Raw genomic sequence first — 16,398 nt, forward strand, 5'->3', positions numbered from 1 at the left:
AGGTGGGAAAGGCCAGCAGACACTTCCCTTTTCTCGGGTTCCCTCAGTATGATGATGGCATTAATGTCTGCAACTAGCAACTATATGCAACTTCTGACACAGGCCTCACTCCCCTGCAAACCTCCTACCCTCTCCTCCTTCAAACCCTTCCCCAGATCCCACTTCTGCTCTGCCTCTGAGAAGAAATCAGCCAACTAACTGGCTACCTGAGAGGCAGCCACAGAGCCTGATCTTACCACTTTTCCCTTGGGCCCACTTCATTATTTTCCCTTTCCCCCTTATTCTTTATTACACTTACTTATTGTGCCATTTCTTAATTTAGTTTGTAAGTTTTTTGGGGTAGGGACCTTGCCTTCTTCTGTGTTTTGTCTAACACCCAGCAAAAAGGAGATGCAAGTCTGGCTGGCATTTCTGGATGCTAATACCACAATACAAATAATAAAAAATTCAAATGTCTCATTAAATACAAACAGTGATCCCAGGCTGTTAGACTAAAACAAATGTGATGTAAATTTGGGCTAATGGTTTAAAACTAAGCTGCCTAAAAATACAATCCAATGATAGACTTTGCTACTTAGCACCACTGAAAACCTCTGATTTAGCTGCCTAACTTTAGGCATCAGAGTCTGAAAATGTTGACTCCAAATGCTACTGAAACATTGATTTGTTCGGGTAATAATGTTGCATTGTTTCCCCTCTTTTATGTACTGTAGCTGTGACTGCCCCACTGGATGGAAAGGAGCATTTTGCACAGAGACAGTTTCAGTTTGCGATCCTGAGCACAACCCACCACATCTGTGTAGAAAAGGTGCTACCTGTGTGCCACTGCCTGATGGATACACATGCCACTGCCCTCTAGGAACTACCGGCATCTTCTGTGAACAAGGTATGCCAAAGCTAGTAGGTCTTTTCCATGTTATCCATTTGTGGTTTTTTTCTCCAAAGATTGATTTTTATTTGCATGGATCATGTAGAGAGCAAATAAAATGATGGAAGGAGAGTAATACAAATAGAAATTGGATGTTTTGGTTTCACTACCCCTCTGGCTGATCTGCACCCATGCTAGTCAATAGCAGAGCACCAATTGACTCCTGTGCATGTGGGGTTATTCCCTTCCTGACTGTGAAGTACTCAGAAACGTGGCATTCCAGTCTTCCCAAGCAGCTGAATGTATGAAACCGTAGGTGAAATGACATGATCACAAAGCACTCTCGTGAGCCTAATAAACCTTTGTAGAAAATTCATCTTGGGACGAAACTGTCCTTTATTTGCTTTTGGTTCTTTGTAAAAAAATAAAAATCAGTTAGTGTAAATGGCCAAACAAAGAAGAACAAATGCAGGGCCACACTTCCTAAAGGCCTCAGACTCCAGCCTACTTTTAAACAACCTTTAAAAGGTCCAGTGGATAGGGCACTGGACATGGAGTCAGGCGCCTCTGGGACCTTGGACAAGTCACAGCATCTCTCTGTGACTCGGTTTCTCCACCTGTCAAGTGGAGATAACACTTAGCCACTTAGATGAAAAGTGTGATGTACGAAGTCAGTACAAAGTGTATTTATTTCATAAATGAAACCAAGTGGCATCCCAGCTTTGTGTTTTAAAAAAAAAAAAAAGTCTCTTAAAACCATTGGTCCTAACCCAGTGATTGCTGACTCTGTGCTTACACTTATTTTCAACTACCTCATTTTTCCAGGTCCTTAAAATTATTGGAGCTGCAAATTCACACACCCTTTGTAAGTTTGTCAGAAAATGAGTGCATATTAGGCACTGTGAAAGCAGCATTATGGTCTACCTGGCTTTATTCCCATTCAGAGCCCCAGGAGTGCTGTACACCTGAGGTCTGATTCTATGTTTCCCATTGACATTGATGGAAACATTCCTGTTGACTTTAATGGGCATTGGATTAGGCCTCAGGATTAGGGTAATGATAAAACAGGCAAACCTTTTTGAGCACATTCATACATCACAACACTAATAGTTATTAGTTGCCAATCTCAGAGGAGATGTCTATGCTCCCTTGCCTCCCTTTCACTGAAAGGCTTTGCATCTGTCTGCTGCCTCTCCCCCTTAAAAAAAAAAAAAGTCTTCAGCCTTGTCTGCCTCATTTTTCTCAGGCCCCTCTTTAGGACTCCTTTGAAGGGTTTTTGTTTGTCCTTTACAGTACGTGCTGAGGCCTGGCCTCCCTCGCTGAATCCACAAAGCAAACTGTGGGCACAGAACTGACTACACCACTCACTATGTGAGTTGCACTCCCCATCTGGAAGTCTGATTTGGGTCCAAAACTGAATTGCACAACTCAGGTGCAAATTTGCCAGCTCAAACTCTGCTCACAAACCACTTTCTGAAAAGTCACTGCTAAATCCTTCATTCCCTGTAAGAATACTGCTTGCAGCACTGACTCTGCTGAAGCAGCCTTTCAGGGGTCTTAGTATTAATGCTTAAGCTTCGAATTTGCTTCTCATTAGGGGTTTATAATTGTGATACCATCTGGATTCAGGACAGCAGACAATATAGGAAATATACTTCACACAAAGCAGATAATTTAGCTTGTAATAAGTCCTATGTACCAGGATTTCAAACAGGTTTTGCTCTTTTTGCAATGTTCAGTACTGCAGGTACTCACGTTGGAACCTATGGCCTGGTCCACACTAACCCCCCACTTCGGACTAAGTTAATAACGTAGCTGAATTCAAAGTACCTTAGTCCGAATTTACCGCGGGTCCAGACGCGGCAGGCAGGCTCCCCCGTCGATGCCGCATACTCCTCTCGCCGAGCTGGAGCACCGGCGTCGACGGCAAGCACTTCCGGGATCGATCCGGGATCGACAAGATGCGATAAATCGATCCCAGAAGATCAATTGCCTGCCGCCGAACCAGGAAGTAAGTGTAGACCCACCCAAGAGAAACTGTGCTGCTCATAGTTTGTTATTCTTTTAATAAATCCTAATCCTGTAACTGGAAAGCACACAGGAAGGCATCAGTTGTACTTTGGCTTTAGTATGAACTGGAATTACTATACTTGGCCAAAACCCTTTGACCATCATTTCACCTTACTATGGCAGAGTAGTGAATTATCATATTTTTTAAAGTACGGTTTTCACTTTTAATGGATGGCAAACTGCTAAAAAACAGCTGTTTACCGAGACTGAATATCCCTTCCCTGGAATGATGGTGTGTGTTGGATGAGGGAAAAAGAGAGAACAAAGGAAGATAAAGTGATGAAGACTAATGAACACCAAGGAAAGAAAGAGGGAGTGAGGGAAAAGAGCAGTGGAAATATATGAGGCACAACAGAAAAAACAGCATAGAAGAACAACAATAAAAACAAGCAGGCCAATGGACAAGGACCAGTAAACACAGGGCAGTGATGTGGGTCATATACTGATGAGACCAAGGCAGGCAAAGTCAGCAAGAATAGCGTACAGAACAAGCATGGGCTCATAAAGAATGATGCTTATGGTGACACAGTTTTGTTAATTTGGGCAATCTGAGTACAATTTATGAATTTTGAGTTTATGAACTCTGTTTCTTCATCAAGCTGCAAGCGCCATTATGAATGTGGGGTTTGTTGGCCTTCTCTGTTAGCCTCCTATCTCCACGATGGACTGAAACTCCAGGGGGTAGTGGCCCATAGCTAACAATAAAGAGTCATTAAATGTTGATGGTCCTCCATTCAAAAAGAAACACCTTAAGACAGAAGAAAGACCCTTACCCAGGAGAACTGGTTTACCAAAGGAGAGGCCACCTGTCAATGAAGTCATCAGGCAGGGGTCTTTGGTCACCTGCTGAGGCAGATCAGTGTGTCTCAAGACAAAGGAGGCTAGTGGTTATAAGACAAAAGGTAACAGAGGAAGAAAAGACCCGAGACTGGATGTTATGGAGAGAGGTCATGTGCCGGAGGGTAGAGGGGAGAGGAAATATCCGGGACTCCTTAGAAGACTTTAGCCTGTGCCCAAAAAATTCTCCAAGGCAGTGAAGGGACTGAGCGAAATGTATACTGTTGTGTTTATTATTTTGTATGGATCAGTGTATTTGTCATGATACCAAGTAAAGAGTAATGATGTTTTAGAATCCTATGTAAAGTCATTCTGTATATCTGTTGACTCTCTTTATCATGTACCCCAGGAGAGGTAAACAGTGAACCTTTGGTGGGATTCTGGGGAACATGGAAGAGTTGCTGGAGAGGCTAGGGGGAGACAGCACTGGTTTCAAGGCCTAAGCAATTGGACTTTGGGAGTCCCCATTGCCAAGAGGGGTATCAGACACGAGGTCTGTACCTAGAGTGACTACCGATAGGGCCAAAGCCAGTGCTAAGCTCTATATAGCCCCAGTAAGATGAGGTGGGATTCAGGGTTTGGATCCCTCACAGCAGGCTAGCGCATATCCAACAGGGGGCGCTTTACCCGATCTGTGGGAACAGTTCACACTGCAAATGTGAAAGATAGTTTAACCGAGCCTGACTGAAGTCATTAGACACATTAAATACCATATCTAACAAGCACTAATACGTGTTTTGATCTGGAAAGTATGAATCGGATGTCTATAGTTACCCATTTCTTGTGTGCATAAGGAAGTTGAGCAAAATGTGTTAAAAATCAACACATAACTGTCCTCAAAATGCTTTGCAGAACATTTGCATGTACAACAGAGGAGTCAACAATACTACCAAGAATGAAACAATTTCCCAAATGGAACTGGGACTTGATACAGCACAGTTGAATGATAAAACTTGAGGTTGTAAGTACATAACTGTACAATAGTAAATCAGCTAAATCTGAAGTTGTATAAACCCCGGAAAAGCAGGATCACCTATGGAAAATGCTCTTATTATTCAGATAAGTCAAATCCTGTCAAATCTTACTCAGGGAAACTCTCACTGACTTCATTGCCTGATAAGTACTGTGTGTAAATACTGAGCAAAGCCCTTAGAAGACTGCGTAAAGAAGCAAATTAAAGCATATTTTTAAAAGAGGGAAAAATAAGTCAAGCCTCCTTTTCACAAGCTTGAACAAACTAAGATTGTCCTCAGTGATGTTGAGCACCCTCCGTTTTTAATAATGCTAATAGGAGCTGGATCAGGCCCTACGTATCCAATGGTAAAGTGATTTAAAGGGGTATGATTTATTTGTTGCTTAGAAACAAGAGCTGCTGTAATGAAATAGGAAGGACCAAATCAGGCAACATTAGAATCTTTTCTTAATGTTAACATCACCATTAGGACTTACTTAGAATTCCTCTAAGATATTGTGACTCAAGTATCAACAGATCATTCTGATCCAATGGCTTTAAAGCTCACAACTATAATAGTAATACAAGAAATTGAGCCCAGCTGCTGGAGTGCAAAAGCATTCAACCTAATATTGTCAGGAGCTGACACTGTACCAGTTCTCAGTTACCAAAACCCCTCAAGGACTAAGAACATGAAAAAAGAAATTGAGGAAACTTCATCAAAGTAATGATGTTTTACAGAACACCAAAATGGAATTTTATGTTAATAAAGTCTAGTTTTTATCGTTTAACTACAACTTGGCAAATAAAGAAATGGCTGGCACTAAACTATATAGAATTTGAGAAAATTAACTTTAAACTGTAACCCGAATAATAAGAAACTAAGGCTGGTCACTTCAATACCATTGCATTCAAAACAAACAAAATACTCCAATTCCCAGCACCACTGCTAAAAGGTAGAGGAGCCTGCTGCATAACTGTGTGTGTAAAGGATGTGCTCTACCTAAACCAAAATGGAACCAGATTGCTGGCACATAAATTTTAAAAGGTCATAGAGGAGTTTTTTAAACTAAGGGCGGAGGGGCGCACAGTTTGGACAGACACATTGCTTAGGGGAGAATTGATTAAAGAAGATATTCTATATCCTAGTAAAAAGGAGAGGATAGAAGTTGATAAAATACAGTTAGGAACTGAAAAGAAACAGTAAAACAAAAGAGAGTCCCATTCAGTTACATCACATGAAGGCAGAAATCTAAATAGTGACAAATTTTATAGGTGCATATATACAAATACAATAAGTCTAAATACTAGGATGGGTGGACTTAAGTGCCTGGTATTTAAATGAAGATATTGATATAGTAGGCTTCACAGAAATTTGGTGGAATGATGATGATCAATCATATCAGGGTACAAAATATATAGGAATGGCAGAGTAGGTCGTGGGTATGGGAGTGACCGTATACAGACTCTCCCTAACTTACGCAAGTGTTCCATTCCAGAATGCCTTGCGTAAGTCGAATTTTGCGTAAGTCAGGAATGCATACCCAATAATTACGGGGGGGCGGAGGGGGGAAGAGCTTACAGAAGTTGCGGAGCTTTTTCTGTAAGTGCAGATTTGCATAAGTCGGGTCTTGCGTAACCCGGAGAGCATCTATATGTGGAAGCAAGCATAGAGTCAAACAGTAAAAATCTTTAAATGAACCAAACTATGCTATAGAATCTCTATGGCTAGAAATTCCATGTTTGAATAATAAGAGTATAGTAGTTGGAATATACCAGTGACCACCTGACCAGGATGGTGATTGGGAGATGCTCAAGGAGAGGCTACAAAAACTGAAATGGGGTATTTCAACTATTCTCATATTGACTGGGGACACGTCACCTCAGGACAGAATGTAGAGATAAAACTTCTAGACACCATTAATGACTGCTTCTTGGAGCAGCTAGTCCTGGAATCTGCAAAGGGAGAGGCAATTCTTAATTTAGTCCTAAGTTGCACACAGGATGTGGTCGAAGAGGTGAATATAGCTGAACTTCTTGGTAATTATGACCATAATGTAATTAAATTTAACATCCTTGTGGGGGAGGGGACCAAAGAAACCCACCATATTAGCATTTACCTTCCACAAGGGGAATTATACAAAAATGAAGAAGCTAGTTAAATGGAAATTAAAAGGAAAAGTCACAAAAGTGAAATGTCTGCAAGCTGCATGGAAACTTTTTAAAAACATCATAATAGAGGCTCAAGCTATATGTATACCCCAAATAATAATAAAAAACCTGTAAGAGGACCAATAAACCTCCATTGTAACTAAACAACTGAGTAAAAGAGGTGGTTAGGGACAAAAAGGCATCCTTTAAAAAATAAAAGTCAAATCCAGTACCTGGACTTTTCTGGAAGTCCCTCACCAATGGCTCTTAAGCAGCCATGGGATAAGAGGAAAGGTCCTCTCATGGGTCAGTAACTGGTTAAACTCTTGACTTGCCAGAGTTTAAGTATAATTAGGCAGGGCAAAAAAGAATTTGAAGAGCAACTAGCAAAAGACAAAAAAAATGCTGTTAGAGTTTGTAAGTACATCAAAAGCAGGAAGCTTGCTGGTGGACAATTGAAGTGTTAAAGGAGCACTCAAAGACAAGGCTATTGTGGAGAAGCTAAATGAATTCTTTTGATCAGTTTTCACTGCAAAGGATGAGGGAGATTCCCACACCTAAGCAATTTGTTTTAAGGGTCACATATGAGGTTTCAGTAAAGGTGGTTTTGGAACATATTGATAAATGAAATAGTAATAAGACACCAGAATCAGATGGTATTCACCCAAGAGTTCTGCAGGAATGAAAATATGAAATTGCAGAACTACTAACTGTGGTATGTAACCTATCACTTAAATCAGCCTCTGTACCAGATTGCAAATGTGATGATGATTTTTTTTTAAAGGCTCCAGAATCAATCCTGTGAATTACAGGCCAGTATGCCTAACTTCTGTAGCAGGAAAACTGGTTGAAACTATAGTGAAGAACAGAATTATCAGACACACAGATGAACAAAAAACAATGTGCTGGGGAAGAATCAACACGGCTTCTGTAAAGGGAAATCATGACTCACCAATATATCAAGATTCATGGAGGAGGGGTCAACAAACACACAGACTAGACTGAACCAGTAGATATAATGTACCTGGACTTTTCTGGAAGTCCCTCACCAATGGCTCTTAAGCAGCCATGGGATAAGAGGAAAGGTCCTCTCATGGGTCAGTAACTGGTTAAAAGAAAGAAAACAAAGGGTAGGAATAAATGCTCAGTTTTCACAGTGGAGAGAGGTAATAGTGGGGTCCCCCCACTATATCTATTGGTACCAGTGCTGTTCAATATATTCATAATGATCTGGTAAAAGGGGTAAACAGTGAGGTGGGAAAGTTTGCTGATGATGCATAGTTACTTCAGATAGTTAAATTCGAATCAGACTGCAAAGAGATCTCACAAAACTTGAAGACTGGGCAAGAAAATGGCACATGAAATTCAATGCTGATAAATGTAAAGAAATACACATTGGAAAACAATCCTAACTATCCATACAAAATAATGGGGTCTAAATTGCTGTTACCACTCAAGAAAGAACTCTTGGAATTATTGTGAGTAGTTCTATGAAAACATCTTCTCAATGTGCTGCACAGTCAAAAAAGCTAACAATGTTAGGAACCATTAGGCAAGGGATAGAGGATAAGACAAAAAGGCTCAGAATGTCACTATATAAATCCATGGCATGCCCACAATTTGAATACTGTGTGCAGTTCAGGTCGTCCCTTCTCAAATAAATAAATAAATAAAATATTAGAATTGGAAAAAGTACAGAGAAGGGCAACAACAATGATTAGGAGTATGGAACAGCTTCTGTGGGAGGAGAGATTAAAAAGAGTGAGATTGTTCATCTGAGCAAAGAGACAAATTGGCGGGGGGTGGGAGGGATATGATAGAGGTCTAAACAATCATGACTGGTATGGAGAAAGTGAATAAGGTAGTGTTATTTACCCCTTCATATAACACAAAAACCAGTGTTCATCCAATGAAATTAATAGTCAGCAGGCTTAAAAAAACATAAGGAAGTACTTCTTCACACAACACACTGCCAACCTTTGGAACTTGTTGCCAGGGGATGTTGTGAAGTCCAAAATTACAACTGGATTCATAAAAGAATTACGGTAGATAAATTAATGGAGGATAGATTCATCAATGGCTATTAACCAAGATGGTCTGGAACACAACCCCTATGCCTGTGTGTCCCTAAACCTCTAACTGCTAGACGCTGGGACTGGACAACAGGGAAGGGATCACCTGATAAATTGCCCTGTTCTGTTCATTCCCTCTGAAGCATCTGGGCACTGGCCACAGTGAGAAGACAGGATACTGAGCTAGATGGACCATTGGTCTGACCCAGAATGACCGTTCTTAAGACTTTTGAAACACCCACTTCCAGTTTATTCTCTGCCAAATAATTCACTTTGCAATTAGACTGACAAACTCTAAGAATCCTGTCTTGTCAGCTCTTCCTTATATGAGTAGCAGTCTCACATATGACTCCTCAGATGAGGAACAGTGGGCAGAATCAGGCCCAAAGATGCCTATTTCTCTGCAAAAAGAAATAATCTAAAAATGTTTTTCTGTATCAAGAATGTGTGGCTCTATCATGCATCATTATTTATAAATGGCATAACATTACCTTCTTTCATTGTCACTGAAAGACTCTCTGAAGTTCAACTATATAGACACAGAAAACTTCCATAACCAATGTGCACATTTTATAACAGTGAGCCTAAACAATACTAAGCCATATAAACACAGCCTTTCCTTCTTTGCTTTTTATTCCTCTTCTCTTTCCTCTCCTCGGTTAGCATGGAGTACATTTGGTTCATCTTCCTCATATGAGTAGTGCTATTTAAACAACTAAAGCTACTTGGCCCAAAGTAATTTGGAGTGGAAACAGCAGGAAGACGCAATGATGCTTCCTTGACAAAGCTATAGGAGTGCTGAACTATAGTATTTGAATTGATCCGTTGGAATTCCTCTGGGTACCCAGCCAAACAGTCTATAATCTAGACACAGTTTAGGAGATTCTTAAAAGAGTGGGGGGAGCTGTACTCTCAGACCATATTAGCAGGTTACCTGGTTGTAGTGCCTGATACTTTGTTTTGGTGCCAATGGCGTAATATGTCAAAAGACGCTGTAGATGGCAGTATTGGAGAACCATTGTATATGGCTTTTAAAAAAAAAATCACAAAATATGTATAAACTTTAATCCAGATTTGTTCAGCAATTTGCTACGCTTCCAGGGAAATTACTGGACTGTATGTTGTAGTCAGTACGCTGAGATGCAATGGTGATCAGATCCACATATAGACATACACATACTATTTTTTTCCCATGTACTGTACAATATAACTGGGCTCATGGGAAGATTAATATTTACCATAATAGGTGTTTAAAGGGCTTGATCAGGTGCTTTTGCAAAAATCAATTAAAATCGTTTTCTTTGGTTTCAAGGAAGCATAATGGAAGGATAATGCTATTTTGGGAATCAAAGCAGTTCAGCTAACAAGTAGACTATTTATCTATGTAACAGTCCCTTAACTCTCCACAGCTACAAACACGGATTGTCTGCGTTGCTCATGAGGAAAAGACAGCGAACCTGTATCTTGCATTGCTGCACACCTGACTTAACACGCTCAAATACTCCCCCAACTAGTAAAAGGATTCCCTGATAAACACATGAAATAGACACCAATCACAAGGTGAACTGGCCATGTTTGTCAGCTCACATGCAGTTCTAAGCTAGCTCATCATTCTCGTAGTGTTTGCAACCAAAACATTACAAAATTGTGCTAATGCATGAGAACCCGAAGATAAAAATGGCTAGGAACCAAAAGTCAACTAGCTAGTCCGTTTTCATTATTCAAGTTGAATAACTCGAAAGAGAGCACACACTAACTGGTGAAATTAATATTTGACTTTTAAAATCCTTAGATTTATTAAAATAAAGGCATTATTTTAAAAAACACACATCAAATCTTCTTACTTGTATTATTATATTAGGCCAAATTAATCCCTAGTGTGATTGCTTTGAAGATGGCCCATGATTTTTAGTCTAACAAATGTATATTCTGTACTATATATATACTGTATATAAATGTGGGAGGGGGAGAGGGGCTTATCTGATGGCACAGTTGTTCCTAAGTGCTGAATCTGCAGACTATTTTGGACTTGGAGGAATGCAGTACTGTATTGCTGTTCCAATGCATTTCAATCATTTAAAAAAATGTAGCTGCAGGCACTTATTTACTTGTTATTTTGAGACATAGTAAGTATTGTTTCTCTTAGTAATTCATGCAATACCGGTCCAATCAAGCTCTATGATTCACTGGAGATTTTTGAAACCTGGTGGTAACATGCCAAAAAATACCTCTGCATGGTTGCTATGGCAATCATGCTCTCTAAGGATAAAACACACTTTTAAGTTTTGTCTACAAAGAAAAAGCATCTGAACTTTCAGATTTATCATTACCAGCCCAGTACATTTAGTATTCACAGAGGGGACACATGGAAAAAACATGCATTTACAAAAAAGAAAAAAAATCTCTGTATAATTTATAGTGCCAAGTAGAATAAAGTGCTGTCGTCGGGCTAAATTCATGTTGTGGTTTAATACCGTACATAAACTCCTTGGTGGTGGAAAGGAGGCTGGTGAAAGGCAAAACAGTTGTAACCTCCTTCATACTGAGGTGATCATGGGTGTTACACTGGCAGAAATGTAGTTATGTTGATCTAGCACCTCTCTCAATGATCTCATCAAGAAGAATTAAAGCTGTGACCAGCTAACATGCATTCAGAAGGATGGTGGTAGTAATATCCCACCACCTGATCCCCATCAGGATCAATGACGCTGAGCCATAAGGGGCCTCACAGGACCAGGGAGCAGGGCCGGGCTCCAGGCACCAGCTTGCCAAGCAGGTGCTTGGGGCACCCACTCCAGAGAGGGGTGGCACGTCCAGCTATTCAGCAGCAATTCGGCGGACGGTCCCTCACTCCCACTTGTAGTGAACGACCTCCCGCCGAATTGCCACCGCAGATCGCAATCGCGGCTATTTATTTATTTATTTATTTTGCGCCGCTTGGAGCGGCAAAATCCCTGGAGCCAGCCCTGCCAGGGAGGTGTAATTTACATATCCCTGCACCATATTTATCCCAGCTGATCCATATACCTTAAGTTATGATTGAAATCTATTAAATGATTTATCTTGTGGAGGTATTTAAATTTGGAAACTAGACAAGGTTTACCACTTTGCTGGCCTGGCTATGAAATAGCTCATGTCTTATTAGCATAGGGCCAAATCCTGAGTTCCTTACTTACTTCTTCCTCACAGCACAGTCACTGTGAAATCAAAGTCAGTTAGCCCAAGGAATGACTTAGGGCATGTCCACAGACTTAAGTCAAGCTATGTTAGGTCGCCTTACAGGTACTGCTGAATTACTACGGTGGCTCATGTCCACACTATCCTCTTTCTCTCAGTGGTGCACTTCCTGGGCTCTCAGCTGCCTGCTCCCAGCTCTTCTCACCTCCCTGTTCCCCACCAGAAGCAGGGGGCAGCTGCCCAGGTTTCTCGGCTCTCTAAGCCAGTGGTCTCCAAATTTTTTTGATCGCGCACCACTATCAGTAAAAAAAATTTTGAGCACACCCCCCCTGCTGCACTGGCTCTACTATTTTTGCCAAAACAAAAAAAAAAAAAAAAGCCACTCGGACGAAGAAACTAACAAACCAAAAAACCGCTTCTCCTGCTGCGTACCACCAAGGATCCTCTTGCGCACCCCACTTTGGAGACCACTGCTCTAATCAGGGAGCGGGGAGCAGCGCAGGCCTCAGCCCAGCTAAGAGTGGGGAGCCAGGGGCAGCTGGGCTCTAGCTGCCCAGCTTCCTTGCCAATTTCATGGCTCCAGCATGGAGCCAACAGCTAATGTAAGTAAGACAATGTCTACATAGACACTCTGTTGCCCTAACTACACCAACATAAGCCCTACACCTCTTGTGGATGTGCAGTTATGATGTTGGTGTAATAGGGCACTTACATCAGTGGGGCAAGGTAGGGTTGCCAACTTTCTTATCACACAAAACCAAACACCCTAGGGCCGCCCCTTCCCTGTAGTACCACCCCTTCTGGAGGGCTCGCCCTCCACTCACTCCAGCCCCCCTCTCTTGGGGGCTTGCTCTCCCCCACCCTCACTCCCTCTCACTGTGCTGGGGCAGGGGGTTAGGGTGCCGGAGGGGGTGACAGCTTCAGGGTGTGGCCAGAAATGAGGGGTTCAGAGTGCAGAAGGGGGCTCCGGGCTGGGGTGAGGGCTCCAGCTGGGGGTGCAGGCTCTGGGGTGGGGCTGGAGATGAGGGGTTTGGGGTGAAGAAGGGGGCTCCAGGCTGGGGGGTGGGGCTTTGGGATTTAGTATGCAGGAGGGGGCTGTGGGTTGGGGCCGGGGATAAGGGGTTAAGGATGTGGGAAGAGGCTCTGGGCTGGGGCAATGGGTCCTGGTCGCCTGGGAGCAACCGCTCAGGATCCAGCCCTGGTTCAGGGCAAGATTCCCTGATGGTGGGACAGGTTCATAGAATAATTCATAGAATATCAGGGTTGGAAGGGACCTCAGGAGGTCATCTAGTCCAACTCCCTGCTCAAAGCAGGACCAATCCCCAGACAGATTTTTGCCCCAGATCCCTAAATGGCCTCCTCAAGGATTGAGATCACAACCCTGGGTTTAGCAGGCCAATGCTCAAACCACTGAGCTATCCCTCACTCCTAGTTCCGGTATCAGCTACATTGTCGACACCAAAACCGGCCCTGTGGCCTTAGGCACAGTGGCCGGCGCTGTGGTATGCATGGAACCTGTGGGGGTTCACCCAGGCCTACCGCTCGATGTCTGGAGCCTCAGAGACCAGCTGCCTCTCTCTCCCACCCTCCTCCTCCGCAAGGACCCCACAAGTCCACGAGGGAGTAGGGGAGCAAGCCACTGGGTCACCAATGGTGCTGTAGGGTCCTCCACAACTGGCATCCTCCTTGTCATCACCAGACGAGGCTATAACAGAGCCCCCTCCCCCAGTTCCTCTGTATGACGCTAAGGCACACCAGCAACTACTGAGGAGGGTCGCCGCCAACCTGAGTCCTCAGGTGGAGGAGTTAGAAGAGCCCTCAGACTCTCTCTTCAATGTCCTCTGCTCCACTGCACTGGCCAGGGTGGCTTTGCCCCTTCATGAAGGGGTCTCAAAGATCACCAATGCCCTGTGCAAACTCATTCCTCCCTTCCCCCCCATCTCCAAGAGGGCTGAGCGCAAGTACTTTGTGCCATCCAAAGGCCACGAGTACCTGTACACCCACCCTGCTCCCAACTCCCTAGTGGTAGCGGCGGTTAACCACAGGGAGTGACAGGGTCAGCCCGGGGCTATCCCTAAGAATAAAGGACTCCAAGAGACTAGACTTGTTTGGGCGTAAGGTTTATTCATCTTCTAGTCTCCAGTTGAGGGTGCCGACCATCAGGCCCTCCTGGGACGCTATGACTTTAACATGTGGCAACCTATGACCAATTTCTGGGAAGGAGTTCAGGGCAATCATAGAGGAGGGCACAAAAGTGGACTGGGTGACGCTCCAGGCAGCGTCAGATGTGGCGGACGCCGCCACCTGAACCCGGGCCTCAGCCATCGCTATGCGCTGAGCATCCTGGCTGCTCCACTCCAGTGTGTCCAGGGATGCTCAGCAGTTGATGCAAGAGCTTTCCTTCAATGGGCAAGCCCTGTTTGTGTAACAGATGGACAATAAGCTCCAGGGCCTCAAGGATCCCGCACGACTCTTAAAACATTGGGACTGTATGTTCCCAGCCCTCCCCACAAGTGGTTCAAGCCTCAGCAGCCTCAGGGCTAGGGGAGCCACCCTCACCAGGAGCCTCCCCATAAGAAATCCAGAGGCTACAAGCAGTGTCCTAGCCACCAGCCTTCGCAGGCTTCTCAGTTGAGCTTGGCCTGCAATAAGCTGGCGGGCAAGTGCTCATTTTGAGGGTACGCCCAAGGGTGACCTACCGGACTGTTCCCAGGATCCTTCCTCCCCTATTTTTGCCAACCACCGTTCTCCTTTCCTCCCTGCGTGGGCATCTATAACATCAGGCTGATGGGTCCTCAGTACTCTGGCATGGGGTACACCGTTCAGTTACTTTCTACCCTCCTTCCCACTTCCTCTCCCTGTCCCTCTTCAGGGACCCTTCTCACAAGAGTCTCCTTGCACAGGAGGTAGAGGGGTTACTGCAGCTAGGTGCAGTGGAGGTCGTTCCTCCAGAGTACAGGAACAAGGGGTTCCATTCCTGTTACTTTTTAATCCCAAAGGTGGTGTGCGACCTATCCTGGACCTGCAAGAACTGAACTGCTTCCTAGTGAAGCTGAAGTTCCCCAGAGTGTCCCTGGCCTACAGGAGACTGGTACGCTGCCCTCAATATGAAGGATATGTGCTTTCACATCGCCATCTTCGAGAGACACAGACGCTTCCTTTGGTTTACAGGAGGTCCCAACCACCGTCAGTTTGTGGTCCTCCTATTTGGCCTAGCGACAGCACCACAGGTATTTACGAAGTGCATGCCAGTGGTGGCTGCTTATCTCAGACATCAGGGTGTCCAGATCTACCCGTACCTCAACAACTGGCTCACCAGAGGCAGCTCCAGGTCCAAAGGGATGTTGCGATGTTGTTAACCACTTGCCGTCGCCTCAGCCTGTTGGTAAACAACAAAAAATCCACGTTAGTTCTGGTACTGAGGATAGAGTTAATTGGAGCGATGCTCAACTTGACCTGCTCCTGGTTGTTCATGTCGCTGGAGAGATTCATGGCATTGACAGATCTCATCACGGAAGTCTCCACGTTTCCCCGTACACAGGTTTGCCTGTGCCTCCTAGGTCACATGGCAGTGTGCACATATGTAGTGCACCATGCCAGGCTCCAGATGCAACCCCTGAAGCAATGGCTGGCGCCAGTCTACTCCCACTCAAAGGACCACCTGAAAAAGGTTGTTACCATCCCTGTGATGGTACTTACCTCACTGCGATGGTAGACTGACCCCGGAAAGTTCTGGAAGGAGTTCCCTTCATTGGCACTCCTCACTCAGTCAAGTTGGTTTCGGATGCCTCGGACCTTGGCTGGGGGGGGCACACCTTGGCACTCTCCAGACCCAGGGTATGTGCTCCCCAGAGGAAATGACACTACACATAAATGTCAAAGAGCTCAGGGCAGTGCACAGGGCATGCGTGGTCTTCCTTCCTCACCTGTCGGGCAGAGTGGTCAGAGTCTTGACAGACAACATAGCTTCAATGTTCTACATCAACGGACAAGGGGGAGTGCGATCCTCGGCCCTCTGCCAAGAGGCACTCCATCTCTGCAATTTCTGGATTGACCACAGAATCCATCTAGAAGAGTGTCACCTTCCAAGAACATGCTAGCAGATTACCTAAGCAGGGACTTCTCCTCTCACCATGAGTGGGTGCTCCCCCCGGAGGTAGCCGGCACGATCTTCCAGAAGTGGGGAACTCCCCAAGTGGATTTGTTCACCACCAGGCAGAACAGGAGGTGCCACAGGTTTTGCTCCAGATGGGGTCCGGGCTAGGGCTCCC

At 44.2% G+C, this 16,398-nt stretch overlaps 1 protein-coding gene across 1 annotated transcript in view; it reads left to right on the forward strand.

The window, feature by feature from the left end:
- The window catches only part of LOC117875510 (protein eyes shut homolog), an 85,455-nt gene that overhangs the window by 46,522 nt on the left and 22,535 nt on the right, over positions 1–16,398 (forward strand). The window contains exon 5 of the mRNA XM_034766894.1: positions 15,127–15,357. Within this exon, the coding sequence (XP_034622785.1) occupies positions 15,127–15,357 (231 nt within the window). The remainder of the gene's footprint in view (positions 1–15,126; positions 15,358–16,398) is intronic.

This window comes from Trachemys scripta, chromosome 3 (assembly GCF_013100865.1).
Source record: "Trachemys scripta elegans isolate TJP31775 chromosome 3, CAS_Tse_1.0, whole genome shotgun sequence".
Classification (NCBI taxonomy): domain Eukaryota; kingdom Metazoa; phylum Chordata; order Testudines; family Emydidae; genus Trachemys; species Trachemys scripta.